At 35.6% G+C, this 23,675-nt stretch overlaps 1 protein-coding gene and 1 long non-coding RNA gene across 3 annotated transcripts in view; one reads left to right on the top strand and one right to left on the bottom strand.

Moving 5' to 3' along the window:
- Positions 1 to 23,675, bottom strand: part of LOC138714990 (uncharacterized) — a 182,341-nt gene that overhangs the window by 76,240 nt on the left and 82,426 nt on the right. The gene's annotated exons all lie outside the window — the stretch shown is intronic.
- Positions 951 to 22,638, top strand: LOC138714984 (ubiquinone biosynthesis O-methyltransferase-like). Of its 2 annotated transcripts, XM_069847333.1 has the most exons (8): positions 951 to 1,086; positions 6,112 to 6,197; positions 8,154 to 8,300; positions 11,185 to 11,311; positions 12,376 to 12,480; positions 12,809 to 13,051; positions 15,508 to 15,667; positions 19,805 to 22,638. In XM_069847333.1, exons 2-8 carry the CDS (start codon positions 6,124 to 6,126, stop codon positions 19,921 to 19,923), a joined length of 975 nt encoding a protein of 324 aa, XP_069703434.1. In that variant the 5' UTR covers positions 951 to 1,086; positions 6,112 to 6,123; the 3' UTR covers positions 19,924 to 22,638. The 2 variants fall into 2 exon arrangements, with proteins under 2 accessions (XP_069703434.1, XP_069703435.1); XM_069847334.1 differs by lacking the exon at positions 12,376 to 12,480 and having other exon boundaries at positions 952 to 1,086; positions 19,805 to 22,633.

The following is a 23,675-nucleotide window of genomic DNA, read 5'->3' as shown; positions in this document are numbered from 1 at the left end:
AAGGATAACTACGTATTTTTACATTAAATAACTGTACATACCTCTGGCTTCACTATCCATATTGAAATTACCACAGTTTGACACAATACACAGCACAGGATTCTTTTGTATCAGCTACAAGGGTCTATCCGGTTTTTTTTGCCACTACTGTACAAACTCTATTTAGAAGAGATGTACCTCAGCCGATTTATACCCATTGCGTAAATCATAGACTTAATCTCGTTATTGTTGATGTTTATAAAAATGTTGAAAGTGCCAACAGCTTTTTCTCATTACTACAGAAGTTGTATGCTTTTATGTCAGGATCGGCCACGCATTCCCTTTTTATTAATGTTCAGCATGAAATGAGATAATCTGTTATAGAACTGAACACTCCTACCTTGCCATCCCGACCCGAGTCACACTGTATTAATTTGTGGGGACGTTAAGCAATGGATTGGTAGTAGAAATAACACATTTAAAATAAAAGATGTCGAAGGGTTGACGTGTCGGCAAAGATTTGAAGGAATCGGCCAAACGGAATGGGAAACAGTATGTTGTAAAATGGAAGAAATTGAACTAGAGAATTGTGAGAAAGACGACATCGTGGAATAAAGAATGAGAGGACTGTGATTGAAGACAATGGGATGGAGAGCAGTGACGAAGACAGCGGATGGAAAATGAAGACGAAGACGTGTCAGATGTGGAGGAAATGGAAAACGATTATTTTGATTTCGTAAAGTGTGTGATATTATGTGGTATTTAAAACAGAGACAGAATGTCACTATTATATTTGGTAATGAGTGTACTTTTGTCCGTGGATCAACATACTGTAAATACGGAGTGCAATTCGCTTTTAAATATTTTAATATCGGTAGCATGCATTATAATTAGGCAAGCAGTGACTGTACTTCCAATAAATAAAAGTCTATGTGTTATCGAAGACTTCTGACCTTGCTGATACTGCACCTGTTATGAAGTATGCTGTCCCCGCGCGCGCACGTCTGGCGAGTAGCTTCCATTACAAATGTTCATTCGTCTGCGATCTTTCTTCGAGACGCACAAACAAATATCAAGGCATCGTTTTTGGTCTAATTTTTTAATACGGTAAGTCAAGAAAATGTAAAAATTACTACTACGTAGTAAATGATTTTTGTATACTAAATGTTACATATTGCGTACCTGAAATTATGATCGACATGAACATAAGGCTGGGCGTACACTTATTTAGCAAAACTGCTTTAACCCTTTACCACGCCATTTTTTGTAGTCTTATAAAAAACAAACTTTTAGTATATCAAGAAAATTGTGCACTTAACCCTAGAATACATACTGAGATGACGCGTAACTCCACAAAAACTTATATTTTGTTGCCATATCTTGGAATGGCTTTTAACAGCTCTCAAATCATAGGTTTTCATTCACTACTCAGAGTAGTTTCCACTCCTCAGTAGGCACTAGGCTGTGAGTTTCAAAGCAGTACACACGTTTCACGAGCTTCGTAGGTGTTTATAGTAACCCCAGAGGCCTGTTTCATAAACACAGTAAAGTATTAAGTATGCACTATCACCTTTACTTTTTAACTTTCTCTAGAGTATGCCATTAGGAAAGTCAGGGATAACAGAGGGTTTGGAATTGAACGGGTTACATCAGCTTGTTGTCTATGCGGATGACGTGAATATGTCAGAAGAAAATCCACAAACGATTAGGGAAAATACGGGAATTTTTACTTAAAGAAAGTAAAGAGATAGGCTTGGAAGTAAATCCCGAAAAGACAAAGTATATGATTATGTCTCGTGACGGGAATATCGTACGAAATGGAAATATAAAAATTGGAAATTTATCCTTTGAAGAGGTGGAAAAATTCAAATACCTGGGAGCAACAGTAACAAATATAAATGATACTCGGGTGGAAATTAAACACAGAATAAATATGGGAAATGCCTATTATTATTCGGTTGAGAAGCTTTTATCATCCAGTCTGCTGTCAAAAAATTTGAAAGTTGGAATTTATAAAACAGTTATATTACCGGTTGTTCTTTGTGGTTGTGAAACTTGGACTCTCATTTTGAGAGAGGAACATAGGTTAAGGGTGTTTGAGAATAAGGTGCTTAGAAAAATATTTGGGGCTAACAAGGGAACCTTCTATCATGGTGAATCGAAAAGGCGGTAATGCCGCATATTTTTGGAAAGAGGAGGAAAAAGTAAGTCAGCAGATGAAATTTTTCCGCCTGAGCTCCATAGGAACAAAAGTTATGGGACTGTAAATTTAACATGATATTCTGTGGCAAGTGACTCAATGTGCTCACATAAAGGTTAAAATTAAGCTGTTTTTAAAGTCACTGCATTGAAAACGACATATTGCAGCTGTTGTGCGTTTTAAATAATACTGCGTACTATCGCTAGGATGCGATCACCTACTTTTATTATGGGAAGGTAAGTCTTTCTCGAGCTAATTCTGGTGTTACAGCTACTCTTACGTCATTTGTGCCATATACAGGATGGATCCGAAAGTTGTCGTTCAGATGGTGGTGCGCGAGTTTGGCACCAGTGACGCCAAACCGTCAGTCGTATTCATCCGGATGTTTCATCAGTTGAAGAATGAGTTAAAAGACGAACAGGAGGCCGTGGAAACGTACACGTCGCTCCTATTGATGAAATACCAGATTTGGACGTGGAAGATGGACAGTAAGATTATGGTGACATAGAATAGGAACTAATGACGAGATGCCAAAAAGACAGCCAGAAAGCGGAGGACGCTGAAGAGACGGAGACATCACGTCGTCGCAAATCAGCACATCTTCCCTCTCCCAAAAGAATCAAAACGTAGTCGACGACGATTACGAGCAGAAATCGCTCGACTATACGAACGATACAGTCAGCGGAAAGAGACGATCCTTCACCTCTGTAAAAAAATATCGATTCTTTCTCATCACACGGAAGATGCTTTACGATTAGGATGCAATAGTGATGAAGAAGAAGAAGAAGAAGAAGAAGAAGAAATCTAGAATGGCAGATAATAATGCCATGGTTCTGCAACATTTCAAAGAAATATCAAGTACGATCGCTGTCGTACATGACAGAACTATCAGGCTTTGGGGCATACAAGTGAAGACTCAAATTGATCCTGACGACCGTTTTAACTTCAGAGCTTCTGACTCGTGGGTATGGACATTCAAGCAGCGGAATCGTACCGTTTCTCGTTCTGTGGAGCATAAAGTGAATAGAAACTTCGCAGCAAAGAGACAGAGGTGAAGTAGAAATCAGACAGCTTCGTGTCGAAGATGAAGCAGTTGTTCATCGATCGTGGCTTCACTCTTCGCTAGATCCTCAATACTGATCAAGTCGATTTGAAAAAAGAGATTCACTCTGGACGAACCCTGCGTTTCAAAGGAGGGAAGAAATTTTATCCCGCAGTAGTATCAGAGGCTGCGACGACGTACTCCTACATGATTATGCCAGTCATTTCCATGGACGGACAAATCTCCTCCCCAATGTATCTTCTGTCAGCCGATTCACAGAAAATGGTCCCTAAAAATAAGCTTGCTGACTCATATAACATGAAATCATATGCTTCTGATTCAGCGAATATGCGGAAGGCAGATATGAAGAATATGCTTTCGCAAGTATTTTCGCCAAGAATTTCTTCATTGCATGAAGATCGATATCCATAATGTTAGCAATTCAGAAGCACAACAGCTGAATATCTCGTTTGCAACGCAGTGCCTTCAAAAACAACTTAATTTTAACCTTTGAGTATGCACATTGATTCACTTCCCACAGACTGTCATGTTAAATTTAAAGTCCTATAACATTTATCCCTATGGAGCTTAGGCGGAAAAATTTCACCTCCTGACTTACTTTTGCCTCCTCTTTCCAAAAATATGCGGCATTACCGCCTTTTCAATTCATCATGATAGAAGGTTCCCTTGTAAGAGGGAAGAAGTTACAGGAGAATGGAGAAAGTTACACAACGCAGAACTGCACGCATTGTATTCCTCACTTGACATAATTAGGAACATTAAATCCAGACGTTTGAGATGGGCAGGGCATGTAGCACATATCGAATCCAGAAATGCATACAGAGTGTTAGTTGGGAGGCCGGAGGGAAAAAGACCTTTGGAGAGACCGAGACGTAGATGGGAAGATAATATTAAAATGGATTTGAGGGAGGTGGGATATGATGATAGAGACTGGATTAATCTTGGTCAGGATAGGGACCAATGGCGGGCTTGTGTGAGGGCGGCAATGAACCTCAGGGTTTCTTAAAAGCCAGTAGGCGTAAGTAAGTAATATTATTACAATCATGAAAATAATTTTATTAATTGATTAAATTCTGTTTTATAAACGTTTTACACAACTCATAAAATATGAGTACGTACAGTAATATTATTAATTTATTAATAAGCGCCTTCTATATGAGACTAAATCGTGGATGGTCATGCGTGATAAACAGTGGTTATAGTGTGTTTATATCGTCTGCAGCTACCAGAAATAAATGATTCGAGGTTAAGGCTGACAAACATAACCAAGTATTGGTGTACAGCTTTTTATATTATCCCAAATACTCGCTAACAATTAGACACCATTTTATTATCCTCTCTGTTAACTTTTACAAATATTGAATAAAATAGGTTTGAATGTGCTGTGTTTAATAGCAACAGAGTAAATCGTAGTATGTATACAAATATGTTTGGGAGACAGTTTATTTCAGACAGGATTGTAAATCATTGAAACTCGAAGTTATTGTTTCTGTTATTCGTTACACAGTTGATCTATTTAAAAGAAACAATTTGATAAATCTAAAATATTGTGAACAGACATTTGTCATTCCTAATTGTGCACGTCTCTGCTCATGCAAAGTTCGAAATCCTAAAAATAGTGCACCAGTCACAGAAGCGTGTTAACTAAGGTACCATATAAACAAGTTAAGCAGTGAAAGCTTTTGATGACAATATTAGGACAGTTAAACGACAGATTTAGTAGTACTTGCAAAGCACCTTATCGCAATTTCAAGCTCCGTTATACTTCGGAGTACTGCGCAAGTACTTACCGGTATATAAAAAATACTTTAAAATTTAAAAAAAAAATTACTGTTACAAGAGTAAATAAATAAACACACAAAACTGATCCCTGCACCAAAAATAAATAATTCAGTAATACAATAAGGACATAAGTACCTATGCGGTGAAGTCGTTCTTAGAAAATATTGAGGAGTTTGAAGGTGTTGTAGAAGATTAATGTTATAATCAAATGAATAAACATATCAAATTGTCTTAATTTTTTATTGCCGATTATGTTGCAAGTAGTGCTCTCAAGAAGTTGCCTGACTGTACAAAATGCAAATAATGTTCTAGTTAAAGATTGTAGTGTGGAATGGAAGGTACCCTAATGATCTCGTTACTTTTAGTTGATCAATAGTGATGGTTTAAAGTAGCCAACGTTTCTGCACGCGTAGAACATAGATGAGTGACTGAATTAATAAATCCTCTCGTTTTTAGCTGATAGTTACTTTGGCTCACCAAGATCTTCACAATGTTAATTAGTGAAAAGTATGTACAATTTTATAGATTCAAGTTGTCATATACATTGAAAAAACATTTCACTACAGAAAATGTTTTTTTTAAGTAGGTTATTTTACGACGCTGTATCAACAGAAATGTTAATATTATTTTATGATGTAGATATCCCATGTTCTTTTAAACCTACTCTTAAAACAATTGGAGAAACTTGTTGCGACCAATAAGCCTAGGCATATATTTTTGAACAATCAGCCTATTATAATTTGAAAACTGATAACGTGATAGGAGGGAAAAATGTTACATCAAATGACAACATAAAATATTGTAAAACATAATTGCTTTATAATATATAATTGATTATTTTAAGACGCTTTTTCAACTGCTGTGGTAATATAGTGTCTGAATGAGATGAGGTAATAATAATACCAGCGAAATGAGTTCTGGGTCCAGCGCCGAAAGTTAATGGGCTGAGGGAAAACCCCGGGAAAAGCCTCGACCAGGTAACTTGTCCCAACCATGATTTGAACCCGGGCCCACTCATTTCACGGTCAGGAATGCTAACCGTTTCTTCTCAGCGGTGGACGTAAATAATATTGTTTTTTTTTTACAGTTGCTCCAAATCATGGAAGATGGCATCATCTCTCGAGTGCTTCAGTTCTTCTTTTGGCCATTATTTGCAGTGTTAAGCTGGCTAAGGTAACATGTCATTAAATGAAAAAGTAAATCCGATTTCAAATTTTTTTGCAAGTACCTATATAGGTAGGACCACCCTTAGGGAGGGACGGCACAGCTCCAGTAGGGGCCGCTCCGATTTTTATATTTTTTTTTTATGGAGAAGATAGAAAATATTCACAAAACTTTTTTCTTAGATGAAAGAAGAAAACTGTTAAATCATAACTTTGAACATGTTATACTGTACGGAAGAATTCTTCCCTTCTTTATGGAGACATTATAATAAAGGTTCCTCAGCTTATTCTTTAAATTGTAGAATTTCAACATTGATTAAAATATTGGCGATGGGGAGAGCCCTGACAAATGTTTTTGGAAACCAAAATTACTATGGGGGGCCCTGATATGGGCAACTCATGTAGTGATTAGTCAGTGGTTACTTACAGGCCATTTCGTAGTTATTCATTAATACAAGCATATACAGCTGAAGCCATCGATTTTGGCGTATGACCTTGCTGACAGTGCCCAGTCGACGAGCTATTACTATACTGAGTTGCGATAATGCTTTGCGTGTACTTTATTCTCTCACATTAACTGCTCATATTATTATGGAACACAACTGAACCACAGTATAGTCCGAATGGATTCAATACCTGCATATACGACTTTCGTTCGCAATGATTTTATAGTATGTCTCGTATATTTAGGCTGAGATTGCGATCAACGTTAGTTTGCGTTACATTACGTTGCTTTCGTTCGTACGTTGAAGTTCTACCGAACGTTCAGAGGTTTTGTATTATATTCGACGTTCGTGACAACTGTAACACTCTGCCGGCCACTAGTGAAATGCACACGTCGGACAGTCACGTGCTTATAATAAATATTGAATTTTATAGTAACTTGGAGACAGCATAAATAAAATACCTGTTAGATAAATATGGTATGACAGAATAATATAGAATGACGGCAATAATAATAATAATAATAATAATAATAATAATAATAATAATAATAATAATAATAATAATAATAAACAATCGGCGAAAGATACGTAGAGATAAATAAATAAGTGTATATAGTATTTGTGGACTTAGAAAAGGCGTTTGACAGAATGGATTGGAATAAACTGATAGAGATCCTAAAGAAAACTGGCGTGGATTGGAAAGAGAGGAGACTATTCAGTAACCTTAATTATTTCTTGTTACTTTACTTTACTTTACTTTACTTTACTTAACCAATAAAAGAGAATCTAGGATATACTTACTTTGTATACCTACTCAGTTACATGAGTTTAAATAAAAACAAAATGGTAAAATAAATCATAAGTTACATTTGAATGCAGTTGATTAAACAATAAAATAATATGGAAATATCAGTGCGTTAGCTTGGTTACATAAGATGCAGTTAGTCGAACAAACTTCGAAATCAATGCAAAATCATTTAAAGAATTTATCTACAAAGGCGTTTGTTGACTTAGTTACCATTCGGCTTGGATTTCCGAATACTGATAATAATATTGCCCATCAAAATATCTCGTGAGGTAGTACCATTCACAAACTTCGGAAAAATCCATTAGGCCTATGTCTAAGTAGTTGCGTTCAAAGTAGAACTTTGAAATATACACATTTACTGAGTTTCAAGCACTGATATTTCCTTATTATAATCTATGTGATAAGATTTGAGCAATCGAATGAGGACCGAGTCCGCGGAGATCTTCGGTTTTATTATATCGGTAGCGTCATGACGCTATCCACGTCGCTGGAAAAGCATGGCTACTACCGAGATATATTTCGTATACGCCAGTCTTACTCTCGATGTAAACGCTACATTTGCGTTAATTTAACATTATAGAAAACTCATGGGTAATTATTTATCAAAACTATCAAAGAAACAATAAGAAAATTAAATGCAAGCACTTGGTAAAAATCTGACCAAACTTCATAACAGAAATAATTATTATTGAATATTAATTCCACTTTACAGATTACCCACGTTTCTAAAGCAGGCAGCCCACTATGATGAAGGGTCTACCATTGATGAAGATCAAGTTTCATTTTTTAGCAAGTTGTCGTCTGAATGGTGGGATGAAAAAGGAAAAATGCGAAATCTGCATTGCTACAATGAGTTAAGGTACATCGAATAGAAATGCTAAATATTTCAAAATGCTGAAAACAATTTATACATATTTTGATCCCAACAATTTTATAAAGGGAGTACAATTAATATTCCACTATGTTTATTCCCTTTTTCCTCGATCTTTCTGTCTTCTACAGCCCCTTCAAATAGACGCTCATCCGTGAGAGTGCGGTCGCGCGCGTAGCGACTGGAAGCACGCTGTTTGTCGGCAGAGTCGAATATTCACAGCCCTTCAAGTCAAGCGCATAGATTGCTCATGCAAATTACAATTACAATAACCACCTATCTTTGTCACAAACGAGGTTAGAAATGCTGTCCTTGTGCCGTCACACATCTCTCACATAAGAAAATTTACATTAACACGCATTAGTTCTGAAATTGCTGCAAATTTCCTTCTAATTTCTTTGTTATTTGTTTAATTCTTTGTATTTTTAATACGTCACAATTAAGTAAACGAAACTTCAAATCCACTGGTAAAGTGTTTGAGAAATAAAAGGGGGGCCAAATTTAATAGAAAACCCCCTCGTAAAGATACAGTGTTTACTAAAATTGATATAACTCAGTCAGTTTTTGAGATGTTCACAAAATTCTTTCACCATTTCACTCACAAAAACCAATGTAAAAATTGTTCAGATTACATTTGTAATATTTCATCTGGGCACAACAATACAAGCTTATGAACATTATTAATTATAATTATATGGTCATTGATTTCCATATTTGAAATTATTTTCACATAGCCTATACATATAATAGCAAAATTCTAATCTAGACAGAAGTTGACTTATAGTCTAGATCATATTGCTCGGCCTTAACGCTTTGACGGTAACAAATTTTGTCAGGTTTATTATGCTGCCTTCTAGTACATAAGGAGTCACGTCATAACTCCCATTTGAATTGCATTAGCGACTGTACTGCCATCTCGTGTTCGTTTACGGCGGACGAGTGGCAATCCTGGCGGTTGTTCTCTTCAAAGTGCTACCGATTTTAACATAGGGATGAGCTATCTGTTGTATGTAAATAGAAAAAAATTCACTTTTTTTGCCAAATTTCACCATCATCTCCTCTAATTTCCATGAGCTATCTATGCGTTTGACTTAAGGGGCTATGTATATTCTAACTCTGCCGGCAAACAGAGTGCTTTCAGCCGCCATATGCGGCCGCACACTCACGGATCAAAGTCTATTTGAAGCTCTGTGTATTATTTTCCTCTCACAATTTCTTCGCGAGGATGACCAGACGTTCATTATTTCCGGGGACAGTCTCTCATTTCCAATTATTATTTCTGGAGAATTAACGTCCCCTTTTTTGTCACCGGACAACAGTTTTGATCCCTCAAGTTTTACCTAAGAAACCATGGCAGTAAGACGTTATTGGCACGCCGGAAGCGAGAGGATTACTGTATGGTGACTGGGGAAATATAATAAATTGCAGAAAAAATATTCAACTGTATAATAATTGGGCATAGGAAGAAGTATTTAAATTTAAAACCTATGTTGTTGTGGTGGTGGTGGTGTTGGTAGTACGGATTCCATGTCACTTGGTGCACAAAAATTGGCATATGGATATTTGACATAATTACTCAATTTTAGTATACTTTATTTTTACCTACTATTCTTTCACCTACTCACGTTTAGCCTACCTAAATGTGTTGTACAGAATTTCGCACATTCAATTTAGCCTACTGGAGTTTTTATAAGAAAACACTTTCAGTATCATATTGTTAATTTATTTTTGAGTTTGTACCAACTGATGATGTCACTGTTGCTTTTGATGAGCTTCATGATACTCTCCGGAATTACTAGTTGACATCATCAAATACTTCGATGTCACTTATGTCAAAGGAGGGCCAGCACGTGGCAGGAGGAGGACCGTTGAACCTCGCTATCCTCCACAACTCTGGAACCAGCATCTTGCTGCATTTAACAATTGAAGCGTCGGCTGGAACAACGTTATAAGTTACATTTGGTAAAATTTACAGGAGCTGCAAAAATGTGTACACGTACAACGTTGTTCTTATAGGGTAGCAAACTTTTGAGTGGACAAATTTCACGTACTGTATTGATGGACAGTTGCAAGCCAAAGAGTATAGCAAGGTAACATGACATACAACATTATTACACGGAAACACGCCGAATGAAAATTTTGTAACTTACAACGTTGTTACAGCCGACGCTTCAATTAACCAAGAACTAATAACCTTGTGGAAGACAGGTAATCGCTTTGCTGTTATGGTAGGAAAGCATCACCCATCTTTATATTCACTCATAAGGGAAACTAAAAAGAAACAGATAGATGATCATCAGTTGTTCCTAGAATTGGATGCAGGAAGAAGGATAAAGGATCCACAGAGAAAGTATTACACCAGAGTAAATACGCGGCTAAAGAATATTTCACAGAATTAACGGAATTCTAGATTATTTAAGTGTTTGTGGTCATAACTTTAATCTATGAGTAATATACTACTACAGTAACTATATTTCGCACCATATTAAATTCATTCTATGTCTGTTTGTTAAGATATACCAAATTTATTAAATTTATTCTATTTCTGTTTGTTAAGGTATACAAAATTTTCGTGAATGAAAACGTAGTATGCCAAATAAATGTATTCCAATATATGTCTCACAATTTTGAATATGTCAAATGTCCGTATACCAATTTTCGTATGCCAAGCGACTTGAAATGGGTAGTACGTATTTTACTTCACTAACAGAATCCGACATAATTTGTGCACCATCCTCAGAACAGGATTCTTCACCATAACTGCCAAAAAAGTAAGCAATGACACAAATGGCTACACGTCAATATTACGCGGCGTTAAATAAAAAAAATATATTACTAATTGCGAGCTTGAATAATAACATTTTTTTTACAGGGTTCCACTAATTGTAGAAGGTTTGTTAGAAGTAGGCCAGATTGATTTAGCAAAATCACAGTCTCCTCTACCACTGCAAGGATTAAAGATAATAGACATTGGATGTGCAGCGGGCATACTGACTGAGGTAAGTGCCGAACAGTTTATAATTAGATATTCTATACAATTTTAGGGAAGATTTTGTTTCAGTTTTCAAGATTTGAAATGAATACTCCCAATGTACAGTAGAATCCCTCTTAACCGGTAACAAAAAGGACCAGGCTAGTTCCGGATACGAGATTTTGCCGGATAACTGACTAAATACCGGTATATATATATATATATATATATATATATATATATATATATATATATATATATATATATAAACAAGTTCGTATTTCATGGTGCCAAATGTTGAAACTGCAGCCATATGAAGCTTATTTTCTATCACTTGCTCATAACTGAATAAACACAAAAATTGTCTGAATTTTCCTTATTAAAACACATTACACAACACAAATAATACACTAATTTTATGTTAGAATACTCACTGAAAATGAAAGTTCGTGCGAACTTCCTAACGTGGCAAAAACTGACGGCCCAGACTGTGCCAATCTGTGCCAAACTGTCAGACTTAAACTCCGATTTTTTGCCCAGCCTAAAGTGCCGTTGTTTTGGTATTGCCGGTTATTTGGATGCCGGTTACGAGGGATTTTACTGTATTACAAATTCTTACTTCAACATAAGAAAGGCATAAACAACAAACATGACCAGTATCAAAGATACCGTTACATAAATTACAAAGAAAACTTCCTCACATGGGTAAATTATGTGGAGGAAAGTGCTTGGCCTACTATTAATTGAATAGCCGCCCAGAACAAGGTTGTAACCAGCAAATACGAAATTCTTAAAAATTGGGGAAAAACACACTGTACTGTAGGCCTACATAGTTTTAATTTTTTAGAGCAAGGTTGACAATCAGACATGTGTGCTGATTCTAATAAGCGTACAAGCATTACACATAGCCCATCATTAAGGTCCATTATTCACGAAAAAGTCAACTTATGAGAAATAAGGTTTACAACCTTGTTCTTGACGTTATTCAATTATGAAGACCATCTTTGGTTGTTGGGTTTTCGTGGGATACTCCTGTTTACCTCACCAATTTCATGAATGTTTTATTAATCATCATCATGCTGTGCTATGTAGATCGCCTCCCGTGGTGCAGCGAGGGCAACGCTCAGGTGGCAAAATGACATACTACATTCACGGCGCTTCACTCCTAGATGGGGGCGTTTGGGTGAATGGCACAAGGTCAAGATTAGAATACATTTCCTATCATCTGAATAAGAGACTGAGAAAAAGAGCGAGACCGATGTCTAAAGGAAAATATATAAAACAACACAAACTAAAACAAAATTTTGATTTAGATTCATCGAACACAAACCTGATTTATATATCTGAAATTCTGCCTACTGCTTCATTTATTTTGTCCGGATAGTCAAACTATGTTCCAGACTCCCATCTGAGTTCGTAAACAATGGAAATTCGTAAAAAAAAAAAGAAAACAGTCTTTCATGAATCATAAAGAGAAATACGTTATTCTATATTCCACTGTTAAACAAAAGAATTTAACTTTCAGGCACTTGCAAAATTAGGGGCCGAAATAACTGGAGTTGATGCATCACAAAATATGATTAAAGTTGCGAAGATACACGCGGAAAAGGATTCAAAAATAAGTAATTCCATTACTTATGTTTCTGAAACCATAGAGGAGCATGCAAAAAAATATCCAGGCTACTACGATGTAATTGTAGCTTCTGAAGTGCTGGAACACGTAAACAATAAGGAATTGTTTGTGCACTGTTCTGCAGCAACAGTGAAGGTAAGGAAGATAAATTATCTTAGGTATAAATTTAATCCGAGCATTAATTTTAAGGGAACATCACTCAAAAGCTAATTAGTTCATCATACATATCGGGGAATGAAATATATAGTTCCAGAAAAAAAAATGACGCGCCCAATTTTATCCAGTTCCGAATACAACGCGCTGCGCATGTGCAGTAAACTGTATATATGTACACAGAGTGAACCAAAACTCTACCGACAAACTTTCACAGGTTGTTCAGGGATATTGGGTAAGTGATTTGATATAAGGAACCTGTAGTCTCCAGTGACTTGTTGATGTGTTTACTTGTAGCATGTCGTTTGGACGGTGATGAGTTCTGATAGATTACAAAGAAAAATTAAAAGGTAATCAACTAAGTTCTGAAGTAGGTACTGTAATATCATAAACTGTAATACAAACAATACAAAGATCACATGAGTAATGAAACAAACCTTAGAACAAAACGCATACTTGTTTGTTAAACACTTCACTGTACAGTATACTGTGTACTTTACACTTCGTTTAAAGCAGCTGTTCAAAAGTTGACCGCCATGATCTCTCAGACTCCAGTTGACATTGAAATAGATGTGATTGCAAGGATTCTCACAGCAAGGTGAGCCAATCGCCTGGAATGCTAGAGTGTATACGACAGTACATGGTGCGTCGCTGTACAGTTTGTAGAGAAGTTTGTGAAGTAAGTTTCCAGTTTGAAATGGTAATATATTTGTCAAATTTTTAGATTTCACAAAAATAATACCGGTAACACCAATTTGTTCGTATAGAAATTGAATTTTATTAAAACACGAAAAAATTAAATAGACCACCACCGTGTTGTTCGATAAGAAATAGTCTTTTTTCTATGCTACAAACGGCATTAGTAAGCACATTCCTAGGGATGTTTTCAATGACATCCGATATTGACTGTTCAAGCTCCTCATGTGTAGCAGGTTTACTAAGAAATATATTTTCTTTTAGATAACCCCATAACCAGTAGTCAGCTGGATTTATGTCTGGTGACCTAGAAGGCCAACTGTTCCGAAAATTCCCACTAATTAAACGATCACCAAATGCTTTGCGCAATAGTGTTTTTACATCATTGTGTATGTGAGGTGGAGCGCCGTCTTGCATGAAAACGATGTTTTCGATTTCATGATTATGTAACGCTGGTATTGCAAAGTCTTGCAACATTTGAAAATTTCGCTGCCCGGTTACCGTCACCGTTTTTGTTTGTCCATTTTCAATTTCTTCATAGAAATATGATCCTATTATGAAATGTGACTTAAAACCACACTAGACAGTAACCTTGATATCATGTAATATTTGTTGTATAATTGTGTTCGGATTATCTTCTGCCCATATCATGCAATTATGAGTGTTAACACTTCTGTTCAATTCGAAATGTGCCTCATCTGTCCATTTCTCAATTCATGTAACGTTCGATATCGTCTCAATGCATATGCACATTGTCTATTGCATTCATAATAGTACTGAAGGAGACCAATTCGAACTCGTAAAGGTGAAAACATTGTACAAATTATTAAAATTACTCTCCTACAACTGCTGTCTGTATTCTGAACAACAATTATTGTTTATACAAGCCTGGCACAGTTACCATAGCAACGAAACACGCATAGATAAATAAAACCGAAACCTTCTAACGAGTAATGGCACCTATGGAACCAAACTGCTGATATGTACAGAAGATATAGCTGTTTTGTCCATCCATCCATCCATCCATCCATCCGTCTGTCCATTCGTCCGTCCGTCGATCCATTCGTCCGTGCACCCACCCACTCACCCATCCATCCATCCATCCATAATTAAATTGATGTTAAGAAATCTGCTATTTTAATTCATAGTTACAGCTATTCTATTCCCAAAAATCTTATGTATTATGAGAAATATGAAGATAATGTGTCTTGTTTATGACCAATTGGATAATGATATCAGGATATTGTGTTCAAATTTAATTAAATTTCTTTTATTTATCGCGTTAGGAATGGGTAAGTAAATCGAATATTCCATTAAGTTCACAAGATTAATTGCATTTACTTTTCCCGAATATCTCCGTACGTAGATTAATGTAATTTGCCAGTGTAAGTATGGAGCATAAGAAATAAAAATTGCAATGTCGATAAATGTATAACCAATTTAATAAACTATTCTGAAAACTAATTAAACTTCATGGTTTCAATAATACTTCTTATGGCAACAAGTATTGACCACATTGCGTTCAGATTCACAGTCATGATAATACGAATGCGAGACAGGTACATTTCCCAACTAAAATCTCGTCAACTCAAAAAAATAGTTTGTGTTTGGTACAGAGCGGTTTACCAATTTCTATGCATGTTTTCGAAATATAAAGTTATAAGTAATAAAGGTTATCCTGTGCTTTTTGACATGTTATTCCACATTATCTGTAATTAAACCATGCTTTGTTTAATTTCCAGCCTGGAGGATCTTTTTTCATCACAACTCCAAACAGAACTTTCACAGTTTGGTTTGGTCTCATTCTGATATCGGAATACATCTCGAAAAGAATTCCTCGCGGAACTCATTACATGCATATGATGTATACACCAGAGGAAACACGATCTTTACTCAAGAAAAGTAAGCAAACTAAAATTGTGAAGCATTTATTTGAAGTGCTTCAATGGAGATTGTAGAAAAGCATAATTTAATTATTGTAGGTAGGCTATATTTTTTAAAAGGCATCAGTCAACATACACATTTTATTGGCAAAATGAGAAAAAAACTGGTCAAAATACGAAATAATAAAATGTGGCCAATTATATTGAAGTTGTCAAGTTCTATGGTTCAATTTTGATTTTTAGATGAGAGACTGTAATGCTGTTCTAATTTCTGATTATTCTAATTAGTAGTTAAACATCGAAGACTTATGTCCTTTCAGAAATTTGAAAAACAGTTATTAAACCAGACATATTTGCTTATATTTTCAATTCATTTGTGTTTCCTAATAATATTAACTGCACATATTATAAATTGTACAGTTTCAAATTTTGCAACACTGATGAAGGAATCTACAAAAATTATTATTATATACCATTTAGGAATATAGTTATAATAACCACTTTCATGTGTTAAAATAAAAACTAAGTTGTAAATTACCTAAAAACATGTGAAAGTGGATACTATAACTATATTCCTAAGTGATCTAAAGTATTAAACGTGTCTAATCAAGATGCATTATTTACACTCCGTTCACTCATCTTCTTAGTTGTCATTCTTTACAGGCCACTTAAAAATCTCTTATAGAATTCTAGGTGTTCTTCAGGCACATAATGGTATATGTTTTCCCAATATTTAATTTTATGAAACTTCATTAAAAACCCTTCCTGGTGGATAAGCTAATTTTTGTGACGCAATTGCTGGTCCATGCTGGGAGCCCATAAAAAGTTGATCGTTGTATGTAGATGTTTTAATACAACTCTTTCTGGTATTATCAAAGACGAAGTGAAAAAAAGTGCTGACAGAGATATGTAATGTTTAGTTTCAGTTCAGTTCAGTTATTAACTGATGGCCCTTTAAAAATAACAAAGTCTTCACTTCACTGTGGACCGTCAAAGATCAGGCTGACTGAAATCCTTTTAATGATAATAGGTGTAGACATATATGTATATTCTGAAACAACAAAAACTAAAAATAATCAAATCTTTTACTGATGCCCTTTTAAAAATGTGCAGGGTGTCTGGCGTAAGCCGTTCATTTTTACTTAAGCAGCCCAAGTAACAGTCGAGGCATATGTGATGTGGGTATAACGTTCACTGACATTATCACGTGAATGTTTATTTTTATTTTTATTTTATTGGGTTATTTTACGACGCTGTATCAACATCTAGGTTATTTAGCGTCAGAATGAAATGAAGGTGATAATGCCGGTGAAATGAGTCCGGGGTCCAGCACCGAAAGTTACCCAGCATTTGCTCGTATTGGGTTGAGGGAAAACCCCGGAGAAAACCTCAACCAGATAACTTGTCCCGACCGGAATTCGAACCCGGGACACCTGGTTTCGCAGCCAGACGCGCTGACCGTTACTCCACAGGTGTGGACACGTGAATGTTACGAATTTCAGTCTTCGTATGACAATTTTATGCTAAGCACTTGCTGCCAATCTGTTATGTTAATTATTTATTTACTTTCTCCTGTCCAACGTTTATTCCAGTCTTGGATAATATTTTATCCAGTTATTTGCTCTTCTTATAGTTCCTGTCGTTTTCTCAATACACAAGTTATATCCAATCCTTCAAATTAAATAATTTTTGTTTTGTTTCATTCGGAATAAGCAACGTATCTTTAAAGAACAAATCGCATAATTTTAATACAATTTATTAATTTATTTCAATATATTTTCAATATTATGTCACGCCTAGTGACACTACCATGAGAACGTCAAAACCTGGGTAGACCAAGGAAGAAAGTTGAATTCAGTCTGTGAAAGACCATATCTAAGGTCTAAGACATACAAGATCGATAACAACCCGCATTTAGCTGGACGATGTCGGCGTAGTTTGCTTGCTGCAACATCTTCTCACGCTTTCACTTTTGTTGTTATGAGCTTCAAATATTCAAACCGTGAATGGTTACAAACGATAGAATTCGAGTTTTTATAGCTACTGCTGTGACTTGACATCTAGCAGAGCGGCGGAGAATTACGTCCACAAATACAAATATTAATTGAATAGTACAGTATTCAATGTAACATTATTTTATATCAAAGCTACATATTATGAGAAATATTGCATGCTTCATATTATTTTCCGTAATTAATTATTGCATTTTTTTCCTTTGCTGTAGTGAGCCAAAATGAATCCCGGCATTAAGAATGAATTTACAATAACGCTTTATATACCCATTGCTGACAGCTGCAAAGATAAAAATGGTAGTAATCTGATGCTTGTAATAATTAGTAAAGGCATGTGGACAACAATAAAACTTAATTTGCTAAAACCTTAAAATTTCCAATATATTTTAACTTCTATTCATTTATTAGACCTAAATATAAAAGCTAATTTTTACTGTTCTACAGAGGCAAAGGCATTAGGCCTAATAAAGAATTTTGTGACTCACGTTTTATGAACTCTCGGAAATCGAAAGTACGATTTGGAGCAATTTGTAATGCTGCAATTGTAGCAATTATAAACAGCACATATACACCCTGGCATTTTAACACAGCACTAATTAATAAAACTATTAACTAGCCCAGCAACAATATACATTGCAGTTGATTACAGCTTGTTTCGTATCTCCACATTGGCCGCCTAGGTAGCAGCACCAGCGTCGTTCGCGCGCAGAACTGCTAGCTGTCCATCTCAACATTACAAATATTACGCTAGATGGCAGTAGTGTGTTATGATTAGCTGTTTTCTTGTTATCAGTTGTGCCAACTATGGAATTTTCACTGAACTCTGTGGACGGTTACTAGTCAAGAAGGCTTTGTTGATTCAGTTTCACTTTTATTAAAACAGTTGCATTCCACTTCAATTAACCGGATCCCAGTAATCAACGTCACTTGACATGTGATTTTCAATAAATCTTAATATTAAACAATCTCTGATATGTGACTATCCATAATATCATACACCAGAAGCTATAACATAACCTAAATAACATAAACAAGTGTTAGAAAAGTTTGAATTAGGGATGATAAAACAAACAAGAAAAGTTTTAATTAAGGACGAAGAAATAAAAAATAAACATGAATAATTTTAAAATGAACAATTATTGAAAGTACAATTTTAAAATTTGAATATTTTAGTGGTTGATGGTTCAATTGATGTTCTATTGAACATGTGCGTAAAAGAAGTGGAACTCAATGTAATGGTGTATTCCTCAATTTATTCAACATTTCCGAATGGTGCTCTTCATTTATTTGTAAATAGGGTTTCAGGGAAGATGCATAGCTATGACTAGTGATATTTATTAATTCTTGTTTTTGAATGCTAATGCAAGTCATATTTGAAACGGTTGTGCATCAGCTGGATTGGTTTGTAATTTTATGTTTTTTGACGTCCAGACCAGTGCAGTTTGAAATGTTGGAAAACAGAGAAACAAATGCTAGCGTAGTGATAAATTTGTTTTATTTTTTTATTTTAGTAGGTTATTTTGCGACGCTTTATCAACAGCTTAGGTTATTTAGCGTCTGAATGAGATGAAGGTGATAATGCCGGTGAAATGAGTCCGGTGTCCAGCTACCCAGCATTTGCTCATATTGGGTTGAGGGAAAACCCCGGAAAGAACCTCAAACAGGTAACTTGCCTCGACCAGGAATCGAACCCCGGCCACCTGGTTTCGCGGTCAGACGCGCTAACCGTTACTCCACAGGTGTATATTCACAATATTCCATACCTTCGGTTTGCCAGGACGTTATAATTCTTAAATGTCTCCTTCTTCATAAAACGCTGGAACTATTGTTGTTCTACACGCTCACTAATGACACCTTCACCCTCGACTTCACATATTCTTTGAGCCTGTAGCTTTGTAATCTTGTTTCCAAGTAGTACTTTATATGGATTCTAATCTCAAACTTGTAACTTCCATTTTATACTTATTCTTTGTATTAACAATAAAACTGACGATTGTAACATGCTCAAAATACGTCCTGTAAAGTGCAGTCCCCAACTAAAGAAAATCATTAAAACCTAACGAAATACCAGACTTAAAAAAATACCGACATTTATGAGGAGATATGTTTGTTTTAATTACTGTTTATTCTCTTTCAAATTCCAGATGACTGCAGCATTATACGTACCCGTGGAATAAGAATGAGTACGTTTGGATCGGAATGGTATTGGTCAACAAATACAGACATGTTCTATGCAGTACACGCAGTACGTAATAACGAATAATTTAGCAACACTAAAGTACTGCATCTGTATCTTCTTACTTTTGAAGGTTACAATGTATCATAGCGGCAGCGTATCGCTTCTTGTTAAAAGTGTTGGAGAGTGCATCTTAATATTTGTTTAGTTATAAAACGGCGAGTTCTTATACTGCCGTTCTTAGTTAGTTTGGTGTTTTTGATTAATAAACATATTTACCGAAGCGAAGATTAATATAATTAGCGTTTGTTTGTCATCTCGTATAATAAATAAGCACTTCAATTAGCATAGATTTCATTACCCATAACTGGACGCATAGTCTTTCTAGGAATTGCTGTGGCTTTTAGGAACGTAATTATTTTGAGAGCATCTGTTTCTTGGTTCTCTAAGTCAGACTCAGCGATATTTTCAAATACAGTATAAATTACACCGAACAACAAGAATTTTGCTCCGACTTAGAGCCCTTACACAAGAGCGACTTTTAGCCGCCAACACGAGCGGTTCTTCGACGGCAGAAGCAGTCGACATGAGCGACTCTGCAGTCGATACGGGCGTTGTGTGTCGTCGGTTCCGGCGGCAGTCGAACTGCAAAAGGTGCGTCATTATTCACTCGCATTATAATAATGCACATCTAGAAAGAACTACTTTTATTATTTCTTCTCCGTCCTAGAAAAAGACGTGTTAAACATAGAACATATTGGATACATCGGATTCTCATCCAATGAGGGTGGTATGGCCAATTTCACTGCCTTTTTTTTACGAGCTTCGGGTAGTTCCCCTTGTACCAACATAATCAGTTTGTATACAAAACAAATATACTACCCGAAACTATTGTACAAAGTTTTATGAAAATCTGTTACATAGGAGAAAAGTTATTAATTTTCTCTAGATGCACCCCCTGAAGGGTAGTTTCCTCTTACAAAAACGTTATCAAAGTTTGCATACGAAACACATATACTACCTGTAACTACTGTACAAAGTTTCATGAATATCTGTTAAATAGGAGAAAAGTTATTAATTTTCTCTAAACGCATCCCCTATAGCGGGAAGTTTCGATACAAACATAATCAGAGTTTGTATACAAAATGTACTACTTGTAACTACTGTACAAAGTTACATGGAAATCTGTTAAATAGGAGAAAAGATATTAATTAGGCTGTATCCAGCTACATTTATGTTTTGAACTACTGCATGTCGCCGACCTTGGCGGCTAAAAGTCGTCCGTGTGTAAGCAGAAAACGCTGCCGCCGGTCGCGGGGACCGACTGCAACACAGCCAACACAGCGGCTGCCGTCGGGGTTAGCGCTCGTGTGTAAAGCAACCGGCGTTTTCCATTTAAATACATTACGGACTGCATCCCCGCGACAAGCCGCTAAGATCAACTGCTTTTTGAAGTCGACCTTGGCGGCTAAAAGTCGCTCGTGTGTAAGGGCCCTTAAAACAATGTGTTCCTTATGGTTTGGTGTGCGCTGAATCCGAAATTGCATCTCTTTTCTTCGTATCACATAAGATTTTTAAGATATACTATGATTTCACTTTTCGATAAGCGCTCTCTCAGGGAACATCTGGCGCCTGTTGGGGGTTGTAAACCAAAAAAAAAAAAAAAAAGCTAATGCATTTTATGAGTTTACGACCTATTTCCGGTTTCTTATGTTTGTTAACATGTTATTTTGTACTTCTTAATAAATAAACAGATATTGGCCCCTTTTATTCAGTAAATTTCATAACAGTTCAAAGCAGGCATGTCAAAACCCTGCACATTGTGCAGTTGCGCACATTGTGTACTGGTCTCTGTGCAATGTGCAGTTCCTATTCCCCTACCTGGAGGGAGTGAATCGGCTTGGAGGGGAATGCGACAGGGCTGTACATTACCTGCAGTAGCAGAACGCTTTGGTAGATTAAAAATATTTTCATTTTATTTATTTTTTGAGGGTAGTCTTATCCCAACCCTTTTTTTGATTTTGGGTTGGGGGTACCAGCCTGAACGACTTCAGGCGATTAGTGCTCATACTTTCTCATATGATGAAAATAAATATTAAAACTCCATTTAAAAGTCATGTTGAGTTCAGATAAGTTTGTGAAATATTATTTTTATTTGATAAGCTGATAAGTGATGAGAATATTGAGTGAAGAATACATATGAGGGTCTTGAGGATGGAAGGAAAGGAAGAAAGCAATTATTTGTAAAGCGAAAAAATTTTCTCGAAAAATAATACACAATGGCGAATTTTCCATCTCACATTCCTATATTATCTTAATATACTTACGTTAATAAATCTTTAAACCTGACATAAAGAAAATGTCCTAGCTTCACAGCTTGTGAAGTACTCTTTCAACTCAATTCAGTAACGCTCCCAACTTGCTGATACTTGCTCCACGTTTTACAAATAAACTATATATAAATTCAAGCTTAGTTTATCCAATTTATTAATAATAATGTGAATTTATATTAATATACAGCAAGGAAAAATGATTCCAGTGTAAAAGCCTCACAATGTCCCATTGCATGTAATTGGGAGTAAAATATTTTCTTTAACATTTGTGCACAAATGGTCCAAATAATGCTTGAGGAACAATGAAAGAGTATTACTTTGAAATAATCAGTACCAACTATGTAAAATGAAATACTGTGTTCGTTTTTTTGTTTCGAAATTACTGCAATATTTATATTTTCTTCAAATACTGTATAGAAATCGTGTAAATAAATGATTCATTACAAACGACTGCTTTGTGAATTGTAACTGAGTAAGTCTATTGTTTCTTGTGTTACAATTATTGTCAAATATAGACACTGACAATAATTGTGGTTTTTTCCTTCTGGTAAGTACGTGTATAATGTCAAAATGTTAATTTAATTGAACACTAGAAGTGCAGAATAGATTCTTGTACATCCCTCCCGCTACGAAACTGGAAGGAGCAACACGTGAATGACGCAATCTGCACAGACCGGCGTTCCGCGCATATACACTGCACTTTCAGTGTCTGATTTCTGACATGTCTGGTTCAAAGTGAAGTCGATCCAATGTACAAACAAAGGTGTGGTTTTCAGTATTTAAAAGAAAAGTTTACCAATTTGAGTGAACGAAAATTAAAAGAGAGCATTTTTATCTGTCCACAAATTCGAAAAGTTATGGCCGACTCTTTGTTTGAGGAAAAAGAAAGAATGGCATGGCGCGCTTTCAAAGACGTTTGCTCAAATTTCTTTAGAAATTCTAGGGCAGAGAACTACATAGAACTTGTTGTGGAAACCATGTTAAGTGCATATGAGAAAATGGAGTGTAATATGTCTCTCAAAATACACTTTTTTACATTCTCATTTGGATTTCTTTCCTCCTAACTTTGGAGCGGTAAGCGACGAGCATAGGGAAAGATTTCATCAAGAAATATCTGAAATGGAAACACGATATAAAGGAAGATCATTATCCAGCATGCTTGCAGAGTATTGTTGGTTGCTTGTAAAATGCAGTCCCGGATCTAGTTATAAACAGAAGTCATCCAGAAATTTTTTTAAAATATAAGTTCAAATTTCGAAATTTTTCTCATTATATGCATGAAATATTTTTATTGTTGTTATATTTTAAACTATGTAAAAATATTTTGTATCCAGTACACATTTTTCAAGTATTATGAGGAATTTTGAATCCATAGTGTGTCGTAATTTAACAGTACCGGTAGCAGTGAAAAATTAAAAACAAATAAGTTTTGTCATAAAAAATTCAATTCATTTTCCCCGGAAAATGGTACGTGATGGGGCAATTTGGATTTTAAATTCAGATTTA

The sequence above is a fragment of the Periplaneta americana genome, chromosome 15 (assembly GCF_040183065.1).
Source record: "Periplaneta americana isolate PAMFEO1 chromosome 15, P.americana_PAMFEO1_priV1, whole genome shotgun sequence".
NCBI classification, from domain to species: domain Eukaryota; kingdom Metazoa; phylum Arthropoda; class Insecta; order Blattodea; family Blattidae; genus Periplaneta; species Periplaneta americana.
The sequence above is the reverse complement of the archived record's forward strand: the minus strand, read 5'-3'. Positions and strand labels throughout refer to the sequence as shown.